Source organism: Aphelocoma coerulescens, chromosome 23 (genome assembly GCF_041296385.1).
Source record: "Aphelocoma coerulescens isolate FSJ_1873_10779 chromosome 23, UR_Acoe_1.0, whole genome shotgun sequence".
In the NCBI taxonomy this organism is placed as follows: Eukaryota; Metazoa; Chordata; class Aves; order Passeriformes; family Corvidae; genus Aphelocoma; species Aphelocoma coerulescens.
In genome coordinates this window covers 5,630,259-5,656,610 of record NC_091036.1, presented here as the reverse complement: position 1 = coordinate 5,656,610, position 26,352 = coordinate 5,630,259, and the positions used below count along the sequence as shown (strand labels likewise).

General features: G+C 52.3%; 1 protein-coding gene across 1 annotated transcript in view; it reads right to left on the bottom strand.

Moving 5' to 3' along the window:
* CSMD2 (CUB and Sushi multiple domains 2) overlaps positions 1 to 26,352 on the bottom strand; it is a 368,722-nt gene that overhangs the window by 92,136 nt on the left and 250,234 nt on the right. The window contains exons 22-30 of the mRNA XM_069036010.1: positions 23,894 to 24,082; positions 18,714 to 18,883; positions 16,935 to 17,091; positions 16,136 to 16,327; positions 13,963 to 14,089; positions 8,068 to 8,270; positions 5,592 to 5,783; positions 2,506 to 2,644; positions 1,835 to 2,022 (exon numbers count right to left, since the gene is read on the bottom strand). Coding sequence (XP_068892111.1) covers positions 1,835 to 2,022; positions 2,506 to 2,644; positions 5,592 to 5,783; positions 8,068 to 8,270; positions 13,963 to 14,089; positions 16,136 to 16,327; positions 16,935 to 17,091; positions 18,714 to 18,883; positions 23,894 to 24,082 — 1,557 coding nt within the window. The remainder of the gene's footprint in view (positions 1 to 1,834; positions 2,023 to 2,505; positions 2,645 to 5,591; positions 5,784 to 8,067; positions 8,271 to 13,962; positions 14,090 to 16,135; positions 16,328 to 16,934; positions 17,092 to 18,713; positions 18,884 to 23,893; positions 24,083 to 26,352) is intronic.

The window sequence follows — 26,352 nt, the reverse complement described above, 5'->3', positions numbered from 1 at the left end:
GGTCTGTGGCTTGTGACAGGCTCAGATACAAACCATTTATTGCAATTCAGCTGATTCCCTAATAATCTTCATTCTGGGATTCATCCCAAATATTTAAGAGAAGCATTTCCTGGCAATGGCAACTCCAAGTGAGCCCCTCACACCAAGGATCTTTTAATGGACTGGAAGCAGCTTTGGAATCTTATCCAGGGGTTTTTCTGTAAGAGGGAATCGCCCACGTGTGACCGAGACCCACAAACACGAGCCTGGTTCAGGAGATGATTCATGGAGAGATCCTGAGTTAAAGCCTTGCCTTTCTGTCCTGAGACACTTCCAAATTCCTGAGGCTCCAGTGGAGCAGGGATTGATGCCTTAGGTTTTAACTTTTCTGTTTTCCAAATCCTGCCCAGTGAGTAACTCTGAAGTTTCTTGTGGCCTGTTTGTAACAAAGCCTCTCCGGGCCTGCTCTCCAGGGACACCCAGACCATCCTAGGCCCAAAATGTGTCAACCAAAGAGCCTCTAAAGGGGGGCAAGCTGAGGGGAATGACCTCATTAACTGAAGCTTTAATTGGAGAATTCACCCTGCTATGCAAATGAACCAAACCTATAACAGTGTGAAGAACTCGTGCCCTGCCGTCCACCTTGGGGTCCATCTCGGCAGCGGCCTCTGGCTCCCAGGGGTACCTTTGAAGGCCTTTCAAACAAATCCCTGCCTTGATTCCCTTACTCCTGCCCAGTCTCTGCTCCTGGGAGGCCTCTTAAGGCATCAGTGCTGTGCCATGGAAGCAAAGCCACCTTCCACAGGACACCTGAAGCCATCCCTGCCTCTTCCCACACTCCAAACTAATCCACACAGCCCCGAGCAGGCCTGAGGGATCAATTCCTTTCCACCTCTGGGTTTTTTTCTCCCCGTTTTTTTAATCCTTCTCTCTCCACTCTGCACAGCCCTGACTCATCAGATCTGGGTTTTCAGAGTGGATTTTTCACTCCAGTTTGTAACAGCTCTGTTCTTCCACCTATTCTACAAACACACACAGGGAATACACCTGCCAAAGCTCCTTTTTTCTCGCTTTTTTCCCCATTCCAGGCCTGTCACTTCCCAGTTCTTTAAGAGCAGTGAGGCCCTAGCACAGGAGAAGCTGCCCCATCCTCAGAAATATCCAAGGCCAGGTTGGATGGGGCTTGGAGCACCCTGGGATAGTGGAAGTGTCCCTGCCCATGGCAGGGGTGGCACTGGATGATCTGGAATGTCCCTTCCAACCCCAACCATCTGGAATTCTGTGATCCTGTGAAGTTCTGCTCACTAAGGAGGAGACAGAACTGTTTCAATTCTAAAGAAGGATTACACAAAATACAGCCTGGAAATAAAGGAATATTTTCTGGGAATCTAAAACCCTAAAGATTTCCTTCTCTGTTCAGGGAAGTCCCCACCAGAAGCAGATCCTCAGCCATGTAACATTTTCCACTGGTCTTATCAAACTTCTGTGCCCTGGCTCTTCTTCCACCTCCAGGATCCCTCTTCCTGAACTCATTTTCCCTCCATTCCTCTAAACCATAGGAATGGAAAAAGAGGGAGGTATGGATAGACAGGGGAGCTTCAGACAGCACAGAATCCTAGGATATTCTAGTGGGAAACGATCACCTCCCCTTCTCCCTCCACCTCTGCTTTGGGGCTGACAAACACCAGGATTACTCCTGAAGGCATTTTCCCACCGCGTCCAGCAATTTATTTTCTGGACAATTTCAGCATCACTAGAGCCTCTCCCATTTGTTCCAGCGAGGTGGAATAACCTGGGAACAAGCACAGGAAAAGGCCCAGGTACCTGCAGGGCCAGGGGTGCCCCCAGCCCTCACCTGTGTACTCGATGACGAAGCCGGCGTTGCTGACGGAGGCGTCGCTCCGGAACGCCAGGAAAAGGCTGTTGCTGCTGCTCTCGATCCTCTCCGGGAGCTGGGAGCCATAAAAACTCCCAATCAGGGGGCTCAGGGAGTCAGGCCCATCATAGATGTGCAGGAAATCATAGCCAGGCTCCAGGCTGAAGCTGCAAAGCAAAGGAAGAGAGCTCGGATTAGGGATCCATCCCGGGAGAACTCCGGGCTGAAGTCCTGGGATGTGCAGCCCCAGGGCAGGGATTAACTGCTCCTGTTGGAGGACATTCCAGACAATGGAGCAGGACATTCCTGCTAGCTGCTCCTGCTCCAAAATCCTGCCAGACACATGGGAGGACATTCCTGCCTCCCTTCCACACCTGAGGAATTGAGGAGTGGGGATGGAGTGAGGAGCAGAGAGCCTGAGCCAGAGCTGCTGCCCCAAGTCATGTTCTGCGCATCACAGAGGAGCTGCAGCTGGAATATGAGGATCTCCCCCCACAAAAAGTCTGGGAATAGATTATCCAGGGGTTTGGGACAGTCCCACCACCTTTGGGTTGGCTCCTCCCCAGAGGGAAGGACACCCACACCCACACCACGCCACCCCAGTCCCCGTTCCCAGTGGTGCCAGTGGCACCAAAGCCTTGGGTACTCACACGTTGAACACCAGGGCAATGACGTAGTCAGGGGACACCGTCAGCTTCCAGTCACACTCCTTCCCTGGGGGATATGGCTCCGGATACTGCGGGGACAGGATCACCCCAGCCGGGCCCGTCAGGATACCGCCACAGGGAGCTGCAGCAAAACCAGCCCAGGGTGAGGCTTTGGAGCAGAGAGACTTCAAAAGCAGAAAATGGGAAGCAGGAATGGAAAAAGAGGGAGATATGGATCGACAGGGGGGGTTCAGAGAGCACAGAATCCTTGGATATTTTAGTGGGAAGTGATTCTGAGGCTCACATGTGACACGGGGTTGCAGCGGCTCTGCCAGGTGAGGGCTCTGCCATTCCACAGGGGACAGACCCACACACAAACAGAGCTCTGGATGCCACCACAGCCTTCCTACAATCCAAAAGTGAGGAGCCAGGAGGAGAGAGGAGAGAGAGAGATCTTCCACTTTTCTGGAACTCCCTGTCAAGGCCTGTTCACTTGTAACGAGCTGAAAACACGTCTGGGCCTAAATGGCTCGGTCGTGTTTACTCCACTTCCCAGCACATTAAATGCCAAGCTGATTGAAAAATCAATTATTGCTTTTTTAAGGCTCCAAGTGCCTGCTCGTGTTTCCCACTGTGGCAAAACATGATGGACATTTTTCCTGGCAGTCTTTCCACAGGCTGCTCGTGAGGGCCGACGCTCCGAGATTCCCCAAATCCACCCTCGCACATTTGGGATGGGGTGAGAGGAAGGGGGTCTGAGAGCAGCTACGGAGTGGGAAATCAGCTGGGATGGGGCAGAAATGATGGGATAAATCTTGGAAGGATCTTCCATGAAGGACCGAGCTCATGGGATTATCCTGTGGGCTTTTATAAAGAAAAATAGCAGGTAAAACCCAGTGGGGCTGGTCTAGAAATACCCAAATAAAGATTAGAGACTCTTCTCCAAGTCCAAGCATGGAGAAATGTTATCCCTCTGGAACACACCAGGAAATCACAGCACAGACATGGAAAATTCAGCTGAAAGTCTCCCCAAAAATACCTTGGAAGAACCACCAACCCTCCCCTCAGATGAAGGGGGTCTGAGAGCAGCTACAGAGTGGGAAATGAATTGGGATGGGACAGAAATGATGGGATACATCTTGGAAGGATTTTCCATGAAGGAGTGAGCACATGGGATTGTCCTTTGGGCTTTGATAAGAAAAATATCAAGAAAAACATCAGGTAAAACCCAGTGGGGCTGGTCTAGAAATATCCTAATAAAGATTAGAGACTCTTCTCCAAGTCCAAGCATGGAGAAATGTTATCCCTCTGGGACACACCAGGAAATCACAGCACAGACATAGAAAATTTGGCTGAAAGTCTCCCCAAAAATACCTTGGAAGAACCACCAGCACCTATTTTGTGTCCATTCACCCTAATTTGAACCCCAAGGGTGCTTTCCCCTCCCAGACTGTAACGTCAGGGGAAAACTCCAAAGAAACTAAAATCTAAAGGCTCATTTTTGAAAAGCCTGAGGGAGACAAGTGTTCAACACCCTCGGATTCCTTTGAAAATCCCACCCAGAGCCTCCAAAGGATTTGAAGCAGGAGCTGGACCCAGCCAGTGCTGCCTGGGATTGGGAGGGATGCAGATTTCAAATGGCCCAAACCTCCCGGGGTTCTGCCAGCCCAGATCGTTTGGCAGCTGTGCCACAAAGAGGGGAAAACACATCTGAAATGTTCAATACCCCAAATCAGCCCTAAATTTAACACTGAATTCCTCAGGAGGATGGACGTGTGTCTGTGGGGTCAGGACATGGATGTGTGGGGTCAGGACATGGATGTGTGTCCATGGGATCAGAACATGGATGTGTGTCCGTGGGTCAGGACATGGATGTGTGTGTGTAGGGTCAGGACATGGATGTGGGGGGGGTCAGGACATGGATGTGTGTCCATGGGGTCAGGACATGGATGTGTGGGGTCAGGACATGGATGTGTGTCCGTGGGTCAGGACATGGATGTGTGTCCGTGGGTCCAGACATGGATGTGTGTCCATGGGTCAGGGCATGGATGTGTGGGGTCAGGACATGGATGTGTGTCCATGGGGTCAGGACATGGATGTGTGGGGTCAGGACATGGATGTGTGTCCGTGGGTCAGGACATGGATGTGTGTCCGTGGGTCCAGACATGGATGTGTGTCCATGGGTCAGGGCATGGATGTGTGGGGTCAGGACATGGATGTGTGTCCATGGGTCAGGGCATGGATGTGTATCCATGGAGTCAGGACATGGATGTGTGTTCATGGGGTCAGGACATGGATGTGTGTCCGTGGGTCAGGACATGGATGTGTGTCCGTGGGTCCAGACATGGATGTGTGTCCATGGGGTCAGGACATGGATGTGTGTCCGTGGGTCCAGACATGGATGTGTGTGTGTGGGGTAAGGACATGGATGTGGGGGGGGTCAGGACATGGATGTGTGGAGTCAGGACATGGATGTGTGTCCGTGGGGTCAGGACATGGATGTGTCTGTGGGGTCAGGACATGGATGTGTGTCCATGGGGTCAGGACATGGATGTGTGTTCATGGGGTCAGGACATGGATGTGTGTCTGTGGGGTTAAAATATGGATCTGTGTCCATGGGTTGAGAATATGGATCTGTGTCCATTCCATGAGATCAGCACATGGATCTATGTCCATGGGCTCAGTACAGGGATCTGTGTCCATGTGCCCAGGCCAATCTCTGTGCCCATGTGCCCAGGCCAGGCCCTGTGTTCGTGTGCCCAGGGCAGGGGTGTGTCCATGAGCCCAGGCCCTGTGTCCGTGTGCCCAGGCCAGGCTCTGTGTCTGTGTGCCCAGGCCAGGGGTGTGTCCATGAGCCCAGGCCAGGGGTGTGTCCGTGTGCCCAGGGCAGGGGTGTGTCCATGAGCCCAGGCCCTGTGTCCGTGTGCCCAGGCCAGGGGTGTGTCCATGAGCCCAGGCCCTGTGTCCATGTGCCCAGGCCAGGGGTGTGTCCATGAGCCCAGGCCCTGTGTCCGTGTGCCCAGGCCAGGGGTGTGTCCATGAGCCCAGGCCCTGTGCCCGTGTGCCCAGGCCATGCCCTGTGTCCATACCTGTGCACGTGGGCGGGTCTGGCTGCCAGAAGAACCTGTTCTCGATCTGCACACAGGTGATCTGGGCCTCCCCTTGCAGGGCGTAGCCGGGGTTGCACTGGAAGGTGATGGAGTCCCCGGCCTCTTTGCTGTCCCCACTCCGGCTCCCGTTCTGGGGGATTCCTGGGTCGTTGCAGGAAGTGGCCGTGGAAACTGAAGGGAATGAAAAGCACATCTTGAATATCGATGTTTATTGAACACCAGGCCTGCAGCACCGGCTGTCCTGAGGCTCTGTCCTTACCCAGCCATCCAGGCCACGCTTGTTCCCCACCCCTCCTCCCCCCCCACACAAAAAGTGCCTCTCCCTTTGCTCTGAGCATCTGCCACTCCAGCTGGGAAAGGCTCTGGGGACCAGCAAGTGCAAGAGCAGCACCCAGGGAGCAGCTTTGATGTAGAATTGTGCACACGGCTGTTTACTCCATCAGCCCAGACACCCACTGATCTCCCACGGAGTTTTTGGAGAGTTCTGTGGCAGGCACATGCTGCAAAATCAACTCAGCCACCAGCACTTCACACCTTCCCCTGAGTGGCAGAGAAATTTAGCCTCAAGATCTGTGAAGCATCAAGCCTGACCTTTCAGAAATGTGTTTGTTTCCCTCCCAGACTTGTTGCTGCCTCTTTTTGAGGTCTGAGATGTCCCCGGAGCTGGGGACGGGCAAAGCTTCGCTGCTGCCTGAGCTCAAGGTCTGCCAACACCACAAGGATTTACCAGCAGGGAAAATCCTGGAGTAATAGGAGTTTTGCAGGCTTATCCACCTCATTAAAGCTCCCAAGATCCCAAAGTGGACAGGTCTGAGCTCAGGTCTGGCTGCTTAGTCACACCTGCTGAACAAAGGCTTTGAGCAGGAGCAGTCAATAAAGCCCAGCTCCAGATCAGGAGCTTATTTCCTGCTAAGTTGATGAGAGTCTGTTACACCCAGGCAGTTTAGAGAAAGCTGCTCTTGAAAGAGCCAGAGGAAATCCCTCTCTTTCTGTGCAGCTGGAGATAAGGAAGTTAACAGCCCAGGCTGGTCCTTCCCGGCACAAAACCTGACAAAAAAAAACCCGGGATGGCACCGCTGTGCTGGGTGGCACAAAGCTCTGCCTCTGCCTGGCTCATCCCAAAGGTCTTAAATCCAGCAGAAATTCTCCCCGAAATGCTGGCTTGTTCCCCCAGGCAAGCAAGGCACCCTGCACAGAAAGTTATGGAAAAAAAAACTTGGGAAGATGTTTCAATGGGTCTGAATCCAGGGAAAGTCACATCATCATTCACCCAACCACTCCCTGTTTATTATCACTCCAAAACAACTGCACAAACCTGGAACCCTCTGAAAATACTGGAATGTATCACCCTAAATAACTGAAATGAATGTGGCTGCAGGGCTGAGGTGCAGGTGAGAGCAGCCAGGACTCAGGAAAGCCGGACTGGAGCAGGGACAGCCCTGCAAGCCCAGGGAGTTATTTGTGCCCTACATCCCAAGGGACCCAGTTTGGGGGGGGTTCAAACAGATTGGTCTTTCAGGGCCCACTGCCAGCCCCTCCCAGGACCCCCGGGGGAAGCTGCCAGGGTGAAACTGAGGGGCCTGGGGTGGAAAATTGCTGGAATTCCTTCTTGTGTATTCCAGGGCTTTCTGCTCCATGCCTCGCTGCCGAGTTCCCCACTCTTGAGAGCAGAGGGGGCACAGGATTCACTGCCAGCACAAAATACACGAGATTTCCCCCTATTTTCAGAGTCTGCAGCCAAAAAGGGCTGGGAGACACAGAAGTCAAGGAATCTGTGTATTTGTCAAGTCAATATTTCCAAACTGAGTTTCAATTTTCCAATTCCAACCCAGCCACGAAACGAACAGATCCTTCGAAGGGAGCAAGCAGAACTGAGAAGTGGCTTGTGAAGGCAGCAATAATTACTGCCCACAACCCTAATTTCAAACCTCTGACTGCTCAGCAAATGATCCTCACAGGATGGAGCTCAGGGAAGAGAAACTGTGCTAATGCAGAGCTGTAAAATAATGGATTTCCTGCAGACTGATGTTTGTGCTGCCCAGGAAACGAGGGGGTTCCCAGCTCGCAGGATGCACAGTTCACATTTTTCAGGATCATTTCAGTGGGTTTAGTCCACGAATTCTGGATTTTAGTTTCATCAATATCAACCTGCTTTGGGTTTTGTGACTTTTTCTCTTCACAGCAACACTGCAAGTAATTATTTGTAAGTTGTATAGTGAATAGATGGAATTCAGTGGTAATTAAGTGATCAGTGGATCGCCTAATGAGTTCATTTTCAGTTTATTTTTTATGAAAGTGACTCTAAGCATCCATTGCAGTGTCACCTGCTCACCCTGGGGATATACCTGGAATCTCTGCCCAGCAAAGCTGGCTTTGGTTGGGTTTTCCCTCTGGCTTTGGTTGGGTTTTCCCTCTGGGTTTGGTTGGGTTTTTGAGGAATCCCTGCACATCCCACCTGAGAACTGGATGGCAAAGCCCTGCTTGCTGGTGAAGAAGTCGGTGTTGAACTGCAGGATGACGGAGTTGAAGGTGCTGTGGATGTCCCCTGGCAAGCCTGACCCGCTCATCTCCTTCAGCAGGATCCCGTTCTCCACCGGCCCGTCCCAGATCCGCAGCACGTCGTGGAACTCCTCGGTGTGGAACACCATGAAATGCAGCCTGTGGGGCAAAACCGACTGCAATTCACACCTGGAATGGGATCTGTGCTCAATTCAGGCAGCCAGGCCCACAAGGAATGTGCTGTCTCATCTGGAATTCAGACCTGCAATGGGATCTGTGCCCACCTGAGGCAGCCAGGCCCACAAGGAATGTGCTGTCCCATCAGGAGTTCAGACCTGGAATGGCATTTGTGCCAAATTCAGGCAGCCAGGCCCACAAAGAATGTGTTGTCTCATCCAGAAGCCGGCTTGGAACAAGGATTCCAAGCCTCATTCCTCCCTCATAAATCCCATCCATAAGCAAAACCCAAGAGGAATGCTGATGTCTTCCCAGAAACTGGGCTCTTTCTGAGCAATCCTAAGATTGGCTCCTGTCCTGGGAAAATTACTGGTCTCTCCTTGTTCAGGAACAAGGCAAAGGTCCAAGGGCCTGTTGTGGGCAGTGGCAATGTCCTTCAGCTGGAAGAATCCATTGGTTTTCCAGCCAAAGGAGCTCAGACACTGCAAAGAGCAGCTCAGTGAAGGAAAAGCAGGAAAACTGCAGCAGAGGGGGACAGGGGCTGGGAGGGGCTGATGGAGAGGGGATTTTCAGGTGTGATAGGATGAGGGAAAGGCCTGAAGTGAAGGAGAGCAGGTCTGGGTGAGATTTCAGGAAGGAATTCCTCCCTGTGAGGGTGGGGAGGGGGTGGGATGGAATTCCCAGAGAAGCTGTGGCTGCTCCTGGATCCCTGGAAGTGTCCAAGGCCAGGTTGGATGGGGCTTGGAGCAACCTGGGATAGGGGAAGGTATTGGGGCTGGAACTGGATGAGTTTTAAGGTCCCTTCCCACCCAAACCATTCCAGGATTTCTCTGCAGTTTCACTGAGCTCTGGAACAGATAAATGCTGAGAAATGTATTCCAAAACAAGAATGAGGAGAGAAAATGTGCTGAGGTCCCTTCTGACACCTCACACCCCTCATCCCATTCCCACCTTGGCCCTGCTCTGCTCACAGCAACACCTGGGCTGTCCTTTGGCTTCTTTGGTGGAGCAGCTCCCTGGGAAGAGCCAGCAGCTCCTGATAAATGCCCTGATTTGGGATCACCTGCACTCAGCTCAAGGAATTTGCTCCTGGCACTGAGCTGATCCCAGGTACTGGAAGGAAAAGGCAAGGAAACAACCAATGCCACTCTGATTTAAAGCAGCATCAGGCTGGCAAAGAAACTCCTTAACCCTGAACCAGGTGTGAAGTGACCCAGAAAAAGGGGCAGAAAAGGAGGGTGGCCAACAGGTGGGTGCCAATTCTGATGCTGGATTGCAGCACCTCCGGGATTCTGATGTATTTTAGGAAGTTCTGGATGCTGCAGAACGGGGTTTGGACCAGCAAACAGAGGAACTTCAGCAGGGAATAAAGAAAAGTGAAGCAGCCAGAGCTTCAAAATCCACAGCAGGAAGGGAAGGGGAAGGAAAACAAGAGTTAAGAAGGTGGGAGATGACACTGAGCTCCCAAGCAGGGGTTTTATTTTGATGCTCTGAAGGGATTTCATTCCCTTCCTCTGGATTTTATGGTTTGGTCTGTCCTGTAGAGGCAGCTCAAGGCCTTCAGCCAAGGCACTTCCACAGGGAATCCTCATGGAAAGCTGCAGGAGGCCTCATGGTGAGGGAATTCCCTCTGGAATCTGTGCCAGTGATGAACCCAAGGGGATGGGAGAAATTCCGTGCCCAGCTGAGGGCTGGTGGCACTTCAGGACAGGACAAACGTGGTCCCAACACATCCCTGGTGGGATCTCACCCTGCTCATCCCCACCCAGGCCCAGCTCTGCTGTGGGGGGATGGGGAGCAGATGGATCCAGGCTTTGCGAGGAGCTTTGGGATCTTCCCAGGTCAGAAGAACCATCCAAGGACAAGATCCTGCCCTGGTTATGGTGACACCTGAGGGGGTCACCAGCTATGGGCTGCAATTCCTGAGTCATGGAATGTCCTGAGTGGGAATGGACCCAACAGAGATCATCAAATCCAACTCCAGGCCCTGCAGACATCCCAAAATCCCACCCTGACCTGAAGAGAGGAGGGAGCTCTGGCAGCCTTGGGAATGTGCCCATTCCCTGGGGATGGATCAGGGGCTGATCCCTTCCATTCCACCTGGAAAGGAGGAATTTCCCTGTCCCTGTTTGTCACTGCCCCATTTTCCCTCTGGCACAACAAAATCAGGCCAACAATGGGAAACTCAACCCCAGCGTGAAACGGGGACAGAAACCCAGAAATGGAGAAAATCTGTAAAAAAAAAACCCATCAGGTGCTGTGCTGAAATCCCTGCCAGCCCACAGAGGCAAACAGGGAAGCTCTCACTTTGCTACTTTCCCATTTATCTGGGGCAAACATAAATACATCAGAGAGAGCCATAAAAAAAAACATGGGGAGAAAAAAAAAAGCCCCAGTGCAAAATCCTCAGCAACAAAACGATGCTCCCAGAACCTGGGAGAAAGCAAAAGAGCTCAATCATAAATCTCCCAAGCAGAGACCTTGAGCAAAGAGAAATAAAGGCAGGCTTGAGGAAAATCAGGATGGATGGTGCAGAGCTGTTCTCCACGGCTGCCTCGGCCTGATTGCGTTTGTTCCCAGCCTTAACTGGGCCCAGTGAGCCAGAACTGCTGGAGAAAACTCATCCCTGGAGACCTTGGGATCAGGGAGAGGCTGCCAGAGGTTGAGCTGGGGTGGGGGAGAACACCGAAACCAGGGCTGCCTGAAACACCCCGATTTATGTGAGATAAACCAAGTTCAGGCTGTGCCAGGGGGAGAACACCTCGATGCAGGTGCTCCAAGGGCTGCCCAGTGCCAGTCAGGGCAGGAATCTCTTGGGATATCAGATCTGGAGCTCTCTGGAGCAAATCCATCTATTCCACAGGCACATCTCAGCTCTTCCCTCAGCCTGATGTGGGAGAGCAGGCAGAGCCTCTGCTTCAGCAGAAAATGGAGGGGGAAGGAGTTTTATTCCTGCACTCTGACAATCCCAACTTCCCAATTACAGGCATGGAAATGCAGCAGAAAAAAAGGGCCAATTAGAAATTGGGGAGATGATATAAATATAAATATAAATATAAATATAAATATATGTAAATATAAATATATAAAAATATAAATATAAATATAAATATAAATATAAATATAAATATAAATATAAATATAAACATAAATATAAATATAAATAAATATAAATAAATATAAATATAAATATAAATAAATATAAACAAATATATATAAATATAAATATTAATATGGAGAGAGGGGAAGTTCTGCCAGCTTAGCAAGGAGAGCCCAGCTCTGCCCTGAGAGTGTGAACAACCCTTGGGGAGCTCTTGCCAAAAGCTCCCCAAAACCCCAGTGACCATCCTGGGGTCCTTCCCGGTGATGTTCCCCACCCAAGCTCTGGTCATTCCAGCTTGGCTCTGCTGTGCAAGGCTGGGACCCCCCTAAAGCCACCACCTTCCATGCCAGCAGCAGTCTGGGGGTGCCCACTGCCCCCCTCTGCCCCAGAGAGGCTTCCCCAGCCTGAAAGCTGTTCAAGATCCCGTCCCTGGAAGGTGGGATATCCCAAAATGCTGGAAGTGGCCACATTGCCAAAGCTGCCAGAGCTCCAGGAGCGTTTTGGGGTGTCTGGGCCAGGAGCTGCACTGGATGATCCCTGTGAGTCCCTTCCAACTCTGGATATTTCCTCACTCCCCTTTTTGGGATGAAAGTCTGGAAAGTGGAAGCTGTCAATACCCATGGAACTGAGATTCATGAACAATATCCGTGGATTTTTCCAACACTGGGATCAGGGATGGACCACAACCCCATTTCTGCCATGTCTGTGTTCCCTGCTCCCAGCTGGGCAAGGAATTTCCATCCATTTTCCAGCACTCCCTCCTCCTTTTCCTCCTTCCCAGCTCTGCCAGCCCAACCAGGTCCCTCCACTGGTGATTTTATCCACGCCTGTGTTTGCACACACCCCAAATGAATCCCTCTCCAGGAGCACCCCTTTCCCTTCCCTGGCACTGAAGTGCAGACTCATTTTTCTCCCTGGCTCACCCTCCTCCCCTTCCCCTCGTGCTGTGCAGATACAGCTTCATTCCAAAAGCTCTGGTGATTAATTTCCATGTAAGTTATAAATGAGAGCTTTATACAATTGTATCATGCGTGAAGAGGATTATTTTTCCAATGGATTACCATAAAAATGAAGTTGCTGGGAATGTGCTCTCTCGACTCCCCCGAGATGATCTGTGCTGCTGGAGCTGGGAAAGGGCAGGGAAAGGGAGCTCTGATCCCTAGGAAAGGAAGGGTCATGGGGTGTGGGTGACTCTGACACCTCCTGGAACCTTTTCCTTGCAGTCCTGGCCCCCTCCAAGCCTTTGGCTGATCCCAAATCTCTGCTCATGTGGGTGCTTTTAGGGATTACAAGAGGAAAGTTGCTGAAGCAGCCTTTGGACGGGGGGGGAAGGGACCTCTCTGCTCTGTCCTATAAAAATCTTTGCCAGGAGAATAAAAATAGAGGTGGAAGTTGCCTGTGCAGGGATTCAGCTGCTTGGGCCGTGCTTTTTCTCCTCTGGTCACACCCAAACCCATCCATTACTGAGCCATTCTGAAGGGCAGCACTAATGGAGGGAATTTCTGCATGAAATACAAATGAAAACACCAGAACTAAGCTGTCTCCAGCAGAAATCCAGGGGCTAAAACCAGCACAGAGCTCCCCCTGAGGGCCAGGCTCTGCTGGAGAGCTGATGGGTGCTGAGGCAGCAGGGAGGATAAATTGGGATTGAGAGGGAAGGAATTCAGGAGGGAACATCCACAGGCTTGGGATGAGCCAGGAATGGATGACAAGCACTGGGAGCTCCGATGGGAGATGCTGGGAGAAGATGATTATTATTATTATTATTATTATTATTATTATTATTATTATTATTGTTGTTGTTGTTGTTGTTGTTGTTGTTACACAGAACTTTTAAAGCTCCATTTCTCCCCCTCAAATCCCACCACTCAGTCAAAGCTTGGCATGCCCAAATATTCCAGTTTCCTGTGGGCTTTGGCCAGCCTGGAATCTGTGGGAACACCCAGGGCAGCCCTGAAGGGCTCGGCAGGGCTGGGCAAACATCACTGTGGGGGTGGTGGGGCAGAAGTGAAGGATCAGCAAGCAGGGAGTGCCAGGATCCTGGGACACTGCCTGCAATTGCCTGCAACACCCCCATTCCATGGTTGTGCCACTTGGGCATTCAGCACTGGTGGGAAGTTAATCTGGTGGGAAAAAGGGTTGATTCTGGATGCATCCCATGAAGGAGAGGGGTGGAAAGCTGCCCACGGACACCAAAGCTCTGGGATGTTGTCTGAGCACAGGAACACCACGGGAAGGACTGGGACATGGTCTGGTGTCACCACCCATGCACAGGGCTAAAAACACAGGAGCAGTGATGCCACTGGGGGCTCTGAGCAGCCTGAGCTGCTGGGAAATGTCCCTGCCCATAAAACCTTCATCCCAACCCAAACCATTCCCTGATTCCAGAGCTAAACCAGTGCCTGCTCCCTGCTTGTCCCTCTCACAGTGACAGGAGCTCCTCCCTCCTTGCTTTACTTCATCATTGACCTGGAAGAGTCAGCTCCACGTGGGAAAGAAGCCAAAGCACAGAAGCCAAAGCACAGGACCCAAAGCACAGGACCCAAAGCACAGGACCCTGGCCCCACTCACCCAATGGTGCATCCAGGCTCTGCCTCGATGGTCCAGATGCAGTTGAGGTTGTGGTCGTAGGGAGTTGGATATCCTGGAGAAAGGATCCGTCCCGAGGCCTCTCCTCTGATTGTCCCTCCACACTCAGCTGGAACAAAAACATTTCTGGGCTTAGAGGGAAGATTCGTGGCTTTCTGTGGGTCCTGCCTGGTAACAATCTCATCCTGCAACAGAGGTTATCCCTGGCTTTTTCCAGGGATTCTTAAAGCTGACAAAGATAAAGAGAATCGTTGAGTTGTCAGAATTATTCTGCATTTCTGTGCTGGTTCTGAACACCTGGCAGAGCTTCCCTCCACCTTCCTGAACCCCCAGGGAGGAAAGGCAGAACCTGCCAGGATCCTGTTTCCCTGCTCCACACGTGTGGGGTGAAGGAGCTCTGCTCCTCTGCTTGGATTCATCAGAAAATGAAGGATAAGAAGCCAAAGAACTTGTAAATGTCTCTGTAAATGAACTGCAAAGAACATGAGGATTTGGAATAATTTCCATAACATATCCGCTCAAACTCTGTAATTTTCATTTCTTTTTCTTTCATTTTTCTTTAATTTCCACGTGCTCAGACACGGCCTCATCCAATAAATGTAGAGCAAACAGAGTGAAGGTCAAGAAGATGCACAAATCACAGAAATTTCTCTTTTTACATCAATAAATGAGGCTAAAATTCCAACCAAGGAACGGTCCTGCCTCCTGGGAGAGAGAACACGGAGTGCCAGGGGCTGAGCACATCCCTGGGTATGGAGATCTCCCAGGTGACTCCGTGTCCAACAGAGCAGGACAGGAATCAGGAATCAGGAATCAGGAATCAGGAATCAGGAATCAGGAATCAGCCCTGCTCATTTAACACACAAAGCCCCAAAATCAGAATTTTCCAAGCAGGAAGAGCTCCAGGTGAAAGGGGACTCAGCAAAGGGAATTGAAATGTCTGGGGATGGGATCAGATGTCAGGCAGCTCCCAGCTAAAGCTGGCTCTGGGCTGTCACATGCCAGGACACACTTTGATGTCACTATCAGGAGGTGCCACTCACTGCAACATGTCCAGAGTGAAAGGACGAGGGCTGGAAAAGCACAAGGAAGCAAAAATCCTTGTCAAATGTGTGCTCAGGGCAGAGTATTTCATGTTCAAGCTGCTTCAGGTGCTCTCCATCTCACACAGGAGCCTCACCATGCCTTAATTAGCACAGGCAGGGGCAATTAATAGCAGAGTTAATGTCAATGGATCAGCAGAGCAGGGACAAAGGTGGTCAGGGTGAGGAATCCATAAGGAAATCACTTGCTGGATGTTTTGGAGGAGCAGGAGGTGTCTCCATCTTGAGAACCCTCACCACACTCACCACAACTTAATTAGTGCAGATGCAATTAATAGCAGAGTTAATGTCAATGGATCAGCAAAGCAGGGACCAAGGGGTTCAGGGTGGGGAATCCAAGGAAATTCCAGTCTGGAAGTGGTGGAGGAGGAGGAGGAGGACGTGTCTCCACCTCAAGGTGCTTCACACAGGATCCTCAACATGTTAATTAGTGCAGATAGGGGTGATTAATAGCAGAGTTAATGGCACACAGATCAGCAGAGCAGGGACAAAAGGTGGTCAGGGTGGGGTTATCCAAGGAAATCCCTGTCTGGAAGTGGTGGAGGAGGAAGAGGTGTCTCACACAGGATCCTCACCGTGGCCTAATTAGGGCAGATGCAATTAGTATCAGAGTTAATGTCAATGGATCAGCAGAGCAGGGACAAAGGTGTTCAGGGTGTGGGATCCAAGGAAATCACTCCCTGGAGGGTATTGGAGGAGAAGGACGTGTCTCCATCTCCAGATGCTTCACAGAGGATCCTCACCATGTTAATTAGTGCAGACAGGGGCAATTAATAGCAGAGTTAATGGCACATGGATGAGCAAAGCAGGGACAAAGGTGTTCAGAGTGGGGGATCCAAGGAAATCCCAGTCTGGAGGATTTTGAAGGAGCAGGAGGCGTCTCCATCTCCAGATACCTCACACAGGACCCTCACCACAACTTAATTAGGGCAGATGGAGACAATTAATATCAATGGATCAGCAAAGCAGCGACCAAGGGGTGTTCAGGGTGTGGGATCCAAGGAAATCTCCCCCTGGAGGTGCTGGAGGAGGAGGAGGAGGAGGTGTCTCACCCACGCAGGTCGGCAGGGGCTGGTCCCAGGCTCTCCTCTCCCCGGTCAGGCACACCAGGACCCTGGTGCCTCTCAGGGTGTAGCCAGGGTCACAGCTGAAGGACACTGAGCTGCCAGCAAAGTGTCCCTCGTCGTGCACCTTGTACCCAAACTGGGGGATGCCGGGGTCCTCGCACTTGATGAGCTCAAAACCTGGAGCAGGGAGGAAGGGCAGCTGTTGGCAGCAGGAATTTCACAGTCAGGAGGGTTGAACAGAAAGTGGTGGTGGTTTCCTCTTAAAATTGTTTGTTGGGAACAAAAAGTGACGTATTGGAAATTAGTGGGGTTTTAATTCATGTTGGAGTGAGATCCCAGAAATCTGCTCTCTCAGCTTTGATCCAGATTTCGGGATCGCTGTGGAAAGGTTTGATCCTATCCCAGGGAACAAGGGGCAGGAGAAGAGGAAATGGCCTCAGGCTGTGCCAGGGGAGGCTCAGCTTGGACATCAGCAGGAATTTCTGCATGGAAAGGGTGGTCAGGCCTTGGAGCTGCCCAGGGAGGTTTGGAGTGCCCATCCCTGGAGGTGCCCAAGGAATGCCTGGAGGTGGCACTCAGTGACAAGGTGGGGATCGGGCACAGCTTGGACTCGATGGTCTCGGAGGGCTTTTCCAACCTCAATAATCCCAGGATTCTGTGCTCTCCCACCCTCCAACTCCACCTAGGGTGGAAGATCTCCACAGAAAGGACTCTTTGCTCACATGCAACACAAAAATACACCTTGGCCTGTGGGGTTCCCAGCAGGCACGGGGCTGAAACTCACTGGAGAACTGCAGCTCGAAGCCTTTGCTGGTGTTGGCAGCGTTGGTGATGAACTCCAGCCACATGGAGCTGGAGGTGCTGTTGATGCTGGTGCCCAGCAGCTCCGAGCGGCTGAAGGTGCCCAGCAGCCGGGCAGAGCTGTTGGTGCCATCGTAGACCTGGGGGGAACAAGAAATCCAGCCTGGAAAAGCCATTGCTGTGCTTTTCCAAGGATCAAACCATCACTGCCCAGAGCAGCTGTGGTTGCCCCTGAATCCCTGAAGTGTCCAAGGCCAGGCTGGATGGGGCTTGGAGCACCCTGGGACAGTGGAAGTGTCCCTGGCCATGGCAGGGAGTGGAATGGGATGATCCTTCCCACCCAAACCATTCTAGGATTTCTCTGCAGTTTCACTGAGCTCTGGAACAGATAAATGCTGAGAAATTTATTCCAAAACAAGAATGAGGAGAGAAAATGTGCTGAGGTCCCTTCTGACACCTCACACCCCTCATCCCATTCCCACCTTGGCCCTGCTCACAGCAACACCTGGGCTGTCCTTTGGCTTCTTTGGTGGAGCAGCTCCCTGGGAAGAGCCAGCAGCTCCTGATAAATGCCCTGATTTGGGATCACCTGCACTCAGCTCAAGGAATTTGCTCCTGGCACTGAGCTGATCCCAGGTATTGGAGGGAAAAGGCAAGGAAACAACCAATGCCACTCTGAATTAAAGCAGCATCAGGCTGGCAAAGAAACTCCTTAACCCTGAACCAGGTGTGAACTGACCCAGAAAAAGGGGATCCACAGTGATCCCACTCCATGATCCGTGAGTGCCAACAGGGGCAAACCCTTGGAAGGAAATGAACTCATCCCAACTAAAAGTCTGACTTGATGGAACTCCACACTGCTGCTCCCCTGATGAGCAGGATTTGCACCCTGGAGGACCTGCACCCTCCTCCTCACCCCTGACTTACACTGCACTCAGGGCTGCCTCTCCTGAACTCTCTTTCCCAAGGATCAGCCACTGAAAAAAACCCATTTTCATCCCCCAGCCTGACTCAGAGATGAGCCTTGAACTTGCTGTGATTTAAGAAAAACACAGATGTGTTTTTTTTTTTTCCTTCCTTTTGTGAGGACCAAGAACAGCTCCTCACTAGTGGAGATCGATAGGAACTTTCCTCAGATGAGCAGGTGATGACAAACCTGCTGAGAGAACGTAATTCCTTTGACAAGGAGTACATTCCTTGCATTAACAGGAAATCTTTCTCCCTTTCCAGTCATTTGTGAGCTGGAAACATGGATTACAGCTCTTTTGGAGTGTGACACTTCAATGAGGACAGAGGCTTTCCTGGGAAGATGGCTCAGCACATCCTTGTAATATTAATGCCTCCTTCAAAACCATTCCTTTGGTTAATAAAAACTCAGCCTGGATTTGTCTCCTCCTCCACAGAGTCCTGGAGCTTGAATAATCTGGGAAGAGGCTGGAGTTCTGCATTTCAATCACCCCCTTTTTGGGACAAATCAGCCTTGGTTCTTCAAAGCACTAAATAATGCTCAAACCCTCACATTTCCTGATGGATGAGGAGCTCTTCCTGTGCAATCACACAGGCGAGAGCTGAAGTTTAGCTGCTGCTTTGTGGGAATTCTGCTCTTCCAAACTGCCATGGCAATCACTCCATGGCCCTGGAGCATTCCTAGGATGACACAGGCTTTTCCAGAGGTCACTCCAACCTAACCCCATTAAGATTTTAGAGCATTTTAAAGAGATGTTGCTCTCACGAGCAGCTCCACTGCCCGAGCCAGAATTACCTTGAGGACATCTCCTGCCTCCAGCTCGAAGGTCCTGGCTTTCAGCTGGATGCCTTTCCCTGGCTGGCTCTGGATGGAGTAGATGCACTCATGGTTGTTGTTGTAGTTCAGGGGGTAGTTGGGGGACAGCAGCACTCCCTGGGTTCCCGTCACGGACGAGCCACACTCAGCTGGACCGAGACACAAACACACATTTCAGTGAGCGCACGGATGTTCCGGCCACACCACACATGCAGGTGACTCCTCCAAAGGCTGCAGCTGCTCACCCCTTCCTGCAGCAGGAAGGAAAGAGGCTTTTCCCTGCTGTTAGCCACTCCAGCCTGCAGACTGTCCCCTTTTCCATCACATTTTCCTAGCCAGGCTTCTCTCCTCCTTCAGGATCTGCTTCTTTCTCTACTCTGAGCATTTGACTTGGAGCCAAACCTGAAGTCAGAAGATTTTTTGGGCCTCGAAACTTGGCAGAACGATCCTGGGTAGGGGAGGGAGAGGGTGGCAGCACTGGAGGCCTATCCTGGGTGCAAGGAGCTCACAGCTTGGATCTGGAAAACACCAACTCTGTTTCGTGCACTTCCACTCCCAGCTCCGAGGACAGTCCCTGACTCACAGGGACACGTCACAGTGAGCAGACAGAGACTGACACGGCTGGATCTTCCTTCCAAAAGGCAGGAGCAGAAATCCCAGTGCATCCCAGGAATGTCCTCCTTGGACAACACCAGCTCCCAGCGCCTGATCCCAGCAAGGATCCCAGTGCAGCCGGTTTGTCACGCACAGCCACAGCGCCTCGGCACGTGGCAGTCTGTGAGGATCTGGGATCTGTGGGGAATCTGTGGGGATCTGTGTAAATGTAAATCTGTGTGGATCTGTGGGGAATCTGTGTGGAATCTGTGTAAATATAAATCTGGGGACATCTAATCTGTGTAAATGTAAATCTGGGGAAATCTGTGGGAATCTGTGGGGAATCTCTGTGGATCTGTGGGGAATCTGTGGGGGAGCTGGGGGAATCTGTGGAGAATCTGTGTAAATGTAAATCTGTGGGAATCTGAGGGGAATCTGTGGGGAACCTGTGTAAATGTAGGTCTGTGTGGATCTGTGGGGAATCTGTGTGGAATCTGGGGGGAATCTGTGTAAATATAAATCTGGGGACATCTAATCTGTGTAAATGTAAATCTGGGGAAATCGGGGGGAATCTGTGGGGAATCTCTGTGGATCTGTGGGGAATCTGTGGGGGAGCTGGGGGAATCTGTGGAGAATCTGTGTAAATGTAAATCTGTGTGGATCTGTGGGGAATCTGTGTGGAATCTGGGGGGAATCTGTAAATATAAATCTGGGGAAATCTGGGGGAATCTGTGTAAATGTAAATCTGGGGAAATCTGTGGGAATCTGGGGGGAATCTCTGTGGATCTGTGGGGAATCTGTGTAAATGCAAATCTGGGGAAATCTGTGGGAATCTGTGTGGATCTGTGGGGAATCTGTGTGGAATCTGGGGGGAATCTGTGTAAATATAAATCTGGGGACATCTAATCTGTGTAAATGTAAATCTGGGGAAATCTGGGGGAATCTGGGGGAATCTCTGTGGATCTGTGGGGAATCTGTGTGGAATCTGGGGGGAATCTGTGTAAATATAAATCTGGGGAAATCTGTGGGAATCTGTGTAAATGTAAATCTGGGGAAATCTGGGGGAATGTGGGGGGAATCTCTGTGGATCTGTGGGGAATCTGTGTAAATGCAAATCTGGGGAAATCTGTGGGAATCTGTGGAGAATCTGTGTAAATGTAAATCTGTGGGGAATCTGGGGGTATTTGTGTGGATCTGTGGGGAATCTGTGGGGGAGCTGGGGGAATCTGTGGAGAATCTGTGTAAATGTAAATCTGTGGGAATCTGAGGGGAATCTGTGGGGAACCTGTGTAAATGTAGGTCTGTGTGGATCTGTGGGGAATCTGTGTGGAATCTGGGGGGAATCTGTGTAAATATAAATCTGGGGAAATCTGTGGGAATCTGTGTAAATGTAAATCTGGGGAAATCTGTGGGAATCTGTGTGGATCTGTGGGGAATCTGTGTGGAATCCGTGTGGAATCTGGGGAGAATCTGTGTAAATGTAAATCTGTGGGAATCTGAGGGGAATCTGTGGGGAACCTGGGGGAATCTGTGTGGATCTGTAGGAATTTGTGGGAATCTGTGTAACTGTAAATCTGGGGGAATCTGTGTGGATCTGGGGGGAATCTGGGGGGGACCTGGGGGAATCTGTGTAGATTTGTGGGAATCTGTGTGGATCTGTAGGAATTTGTGGGAATCTGGGGGAATCTGTGTAAATCTAAATCTGTGTGGATCTGTGTGGGATCTGTGTGAGATCTGTGGGGATCGCTGTAGATGTAAATCTGGGGGGAATCTGTGGAGATCTGTGGGAATCTGGGGCGAATCTGTGTAAATGTAAATCTGTGGGCATCTGTGGGCAATCTCGTGATTCTGTGGGAATCTGTGTGGATCGGTGGGAAATCTGTACAAATCTGTCTAAAGATGTGTAAATCTGTGTGGATCTGTGTGGATCTGCCTCAGAACAACCCCACGCCAAGGATTTTCTGTTCCTCCTGCCGAGCTCCCACACGAGCAAGCCGTGAGTCACTGTTTTCCCAGCCTGTTTACCCTGGGAGATTTTCTGCTGTCAAACACTGGCTGCCTGCTCCTCTGGGGCTGTGCAGGCAGGGCTGGGGATGTGCACTCCTTCAAAGTGCCCCCAGAGCAGTTTTTAGGATCAGTGTCGAGTCCCCACAGCTCCTGGAGCCGAGGAAACCATCCCAGAGCAGCTCCTGGCTCTGCTGCTCCTGCAAGGAAGGGTTAGGGAAGGAGGCAGCAGCAGATGCACCCAGAGGAGGCACTTTGGAGGTGACTTTGTCCTCTGCTCTTGCCATGGATGAAAAGCAGGATTTTGGCACAGAATCCCCAGAGATGATGCTGGGGACATCTCAGCGTGCTGTCCTGACCAGAGGGCTTGGACAGAGGAACAAAAACCAGTCCCACTTCTCCCCAGACCATCTCTAGGACAGGAGCTGAATAGAGAGTGTCTGGAAAAGCAATTAAATCTCCTTAATGAGTCAGTCTCCCATTTCCATCCCTACCCAGGCAGATCTGAGCAGGCAGTGGGGACACTGTGACAGAGCTGTCACCCTGCCACAGATATCTGGGCCATCAGCCCTGAATTTGCCCTGCTATGATAAACCCAAGCTGTTAATTCCGAGCCAGGGAACAGCAGCCAGGGTGTCCACTCACTGCTGCTGTCTGAGGCTCGAGTTTAAAGCTCTGTAAATGACTCTTTTGGATTCCCATTCCCCTGATGAGCTTTATCTGCAGCCTGATTATCATTCCTGCCCTGGAGAGGCTGCCTGTCCCAGCAGGAGGAGGCAGCTCCGTGACCTCAGCGCTCAGCAGGGCTGGGAAATTCAGCACCACAGGCTGGAAAGAGGCAGCAGCTGACTCTGGTGGGGAGCTTTGCTCTGCAATGGCCCTCAAAGGTCACTCAGAGCTCAGGACAATCTCCTGAGCAGGTTTGGCCACCAGGTGAGAGCCCTGCCCTGGCTGATCTGGAAGAATCCCACAGGCTCTGGGTGAGCAGAGCTGGAAACGATTTCCTATTGAAATTCTACACCAAAAAAATGTGTGACATCTTTTTCCCAAGGCGTGGAGCATCCTCCCTCCTTCCAAATTCGTGTCCCTGCTCTGTCCCACTCCCCATCCCTGCCAGGTGAGAGTTCTGCACCCCACCTGCACCAGGAGCAGCAGCCAGGAGCCAGCTCTGTGCTGCAGATCAATCCTTCCCCTCCTCTATCCCTGGGTTTATTGATTTATTGGTGCCAATTAATGGCTGCAGGGGCTAAAGAAGGACCTGCAGCGGTCAGGGAGGGAAAGGTGCAGGAAACACGTGGAGAACAAGGGGAGGGACAAAGCTGGGGGGGTTTCCCAGACATATCCATCATAATGTGGGATTTGCCTGAACTGTGGAGATTCCAAGTGGGAATCTCCTGTAATTCCAAGTGGGAATGCCTTAAACCCGGCCTGGTGGGCAGGAACTGCCCCAAAAGGGAGCAGCAGCTCTGGAGTCACTCGCTTGGGGTGGGGCTGGGGCACTCGGGGCTTCTGGGGACGTGTCACCCCCCTGGGCACGTGTCACCCGCTGTGCCCAGCTGGGAGGGCACTGAGCCCTTGTGCAGGGCTGGAAGCTCCTCTCAGCTGCCTCTCCCCATCCCTGCTCCGGCTGCCCTGCGAGCGGAGCGATCCCATCCTGGGGGGTGTCACCCATCCAGCCTGGGGGGGTGTCACCCATCCAGCCTGGGGCACATGTCACCCATCCAGCCCAGGAGGTGTCACCCATCCAGCCCGGGGGGTGTCACCCATCCAGCCCGGGGGGTGTCACCCATCCAGCCTAGGGGGGTGTCACCCATCCTTCCTGGGGGGTGTCACCCATCCAGCTTAGGGGATGTCACCCATCCATCCTGGGGGGGTGTCACCCATCCAGCTCGGGGGGATGTCACCCATCCAGCCTGGGGGGGTGTCACCCATCCATCCCGGGGGGTGTCACCCATCCAGCCTAGGGGGGTGTCACCCATCCAGCCTGGGGGATGTCACCCATCCAGCCCGGGAGGTGTCACCCATCCAGCCTAGGGGGGTGTCACCCATCCAGCCCGGGGGGTGTCACCCATCCATCCTGCGGGGTGTCACCCATCCAGCCCGACGGGTGTCACCCATCCAGCCCGGGGGGTGTCACCCATCCATCCTGGGGGGATGTCACCCATCCATCCTGGGGGCTGTCGCCCATCCAGCCCGGGGGGTGTCACCCATCCATCCTGGGGGATGTCACCCATCCAGCCCGGGGGATGTCATTCATCCTTCCTGGGGGGGTGTCACCCATCCAGCCCGGGGGGTGTCACCCATCCATCCTGGGAGATGTCACCCATCCAGCCCGGGGGGTGTCACTCATCCTTCCAGCCCAGGGGGTGTCACCCATCCAGCCTGGGGGTGTCACTCATCCTTCCTGGGGGGGTGTCACCCATCCAGCCCGGGGGGTGTCACCCATCCAGCCCGGGGGGATGTCACCCATCCCAGACGGTGTCACCCATCCATCCCTGCCCACCTCAACAGTGCAGCACAGCAGGACCAGCCAAGCAAAATGAAAGCACATGACCACCTACCAACACACCTTGGCAGAGGCGAACTCCACACACGCCGTCTCCCGCCCAGGCAGGTGATCCGGGATGCTCCCTCCAGCCGGTACCCCGGGAAGCAGGAGAAGGTCAGCACGTCCCCCACTCCGAACTGCAGCCCCTTCCTGATGCTGTAGGCTGGCACTTCGGGCTCGTCACACGGCTCCAGGTCGTATTCTGGAGGGGATAAATGGATTTTATGGGATGGCAGGGGCATAGTTTGGATTCTGCCCTCCCTGGAGAGGACACGAGGATCCAAGGGAGCTCTGAGCCTTGATCCAGCTGCAGTGACTCCATGAGGATTCTAATCCATGAAAACCCACCTGGATTTCACCCCCCACCTACAGCTCAGGGGTTCTGTCCTCCCTGGAGAGGACAGAACCATCCAAGGGAGCTCTGAGCCTTGATCCAGCTGCAGTGACTCCATGAGGATTCTAATCCATGAAAACCCACCTGGATTTCACCCCCCGCCTACAGCTCAGGGGTTCTGTCCTCCCTGGACAGGACAGAACCATCCAAGGGAGCTCTGAGCCTTGATCCAGCTGCAGTGACTCCATGAGGATTCTAATCCATGAAAACCCACCTGGATTTCACCCCCCGCCTACAGCTCAGGGGTTCTGTCCTCCCTGGAGAGGACAGAACCATCCAAGGGAGCTCTGAGCCTTGATCCAGCTTCTGCCAAGGCAGAATCGACGAGGATGGAATCCTGTCTGAGCCATGAAAACCCACCTGGATTTCACCCCCTCACCTGCAACTCCCCCCTCAGCACCCACATTCCAACCCCCTCCAAAGGCAACAGGTCCCAATTCCCGTCACAGTGACACCGGTGGGGATGGGAATTTGTCACTGTCCCTCTGCTGCAGCCCAGTGAGGATGGATTGATCCGGGTGGGATTTCTGCTGCCTCTCCATTACTAATCCTGGAAATGGATGGTCTCGCTCAGGGAATGCTCAGGGAAGCTGCTGCTACAAGAAAGGTCACATAGGATTTTGGCCAACAGCCAAACTCACGTCTCTGACCCCAAACCAGCTTGAAGGAAAACTCTTTGCAGGGTGTTTTGGAAAAATCTCCAAGTCCAAAGCCTGTACATTAACATATGGATATGTAAAGGAAGCTAAAAATAGAACTGACTCCCGTTTTTGCTTTCCAAGATAGCAAAGAAGCCTTGAAATCCACTGAAAATGAGAGTTATAATTAGAGGCAAGCTTTTGAAAGGCAAAAAGCCATTTTCCCCTCATCAAAATGGGAGTTAATTGGAAATTTTCTGACTGGTTTCCACATGCAAATCCCTGACTTCAGAGGCCAGGAACAAAGGCTCTGGGAACCAGGTTTTAGCTGCATCTATGGCAACAGCTCTGCCCGTCAGGGAGGGTGCCAGACCAAGCTCCACAAGAAAAATGGGAATTTCTCTCCCTCCCTGGGCACTGCATTGGCAGGTCAGGACTGGGAAGGACACAGGGACAGAGGAAGAAGAGCCCCAGTGCAGCAAAGCTCCTGTCCTTCACTGATTGTTTTAGGGAATGGCTTCTGGGGCGCTCAGGCAGCAAAGACTGACATTCCCTGGAATGTGGGCATTTGGGAGTCATCTGGAGGACTCCAGCTCAGAGGACACAGCCAAACACCTCGTGCCCTTCAACCAGAGGCTGCTCCAGAGCCATGAGCTGCCCTGGGTTGCCACTTATCCCTTTTTTGGGTCCCTCTCCAAGTCTCCACGCTCCTTCTCACTGGCCACTGCTGAAAACCCAGGATTTCCTCAGGAAAACCTGTCTTTGGGACACCACACCCACTCAAAGCCAACATCCCGAGTGTGCACAGCTCAGCATGGGATTGCTGGAGCTTCTCTGGGCAGGAATTGTCTCCCTCAGCCTCCTCCTGACTCCTGGAGTCAGGAAAATCTGGATCCCTCCGAGGCCTGCTGGGTGCAGCAGGAGGGGGCTCCCATCTGGTACCACAGCAGAGCAGCTGAGCCAGCCCAGCCAGGGAGATTTTCCAGCTCCCTGGAAGTGCCAGTGGGATCATGGAAACCCAGCCTGGGCTACGCCAGGTGTGGGTTAAAATCATGGACTGGTTTGGGTGGGAAGGGACATTAAGGATCATCCAGTGCCACCCCCTGCCATGGGCACCCACCACTGTCCCAGGCTGCTCCAACCTGGCCTTGGGCACTTCCAGGGACTCAGGAGCAGCCACAGCTTCTCTGGGCATTCTATCCCAGTCCTCACAGGGAGGAATTTCTTCCCAATATCCCACCCAAATCTCCAGTGGGAAGCCATTCCCTGGGTCCTGTCCCTCCAGCCCCTCTCCAGCTCTCCTGGAGCCCCTTTAGGCACTGCAAGGGGCTCTGAGCTCTCCTTGGAGCTTCTCTTCTCCAGGCTGGACATTCCCAGCTGTCCCAGCCTGGCTCCATGGCACAGCCAGGACAGGCTGCAGGCACAGGATGGTCACTGGAG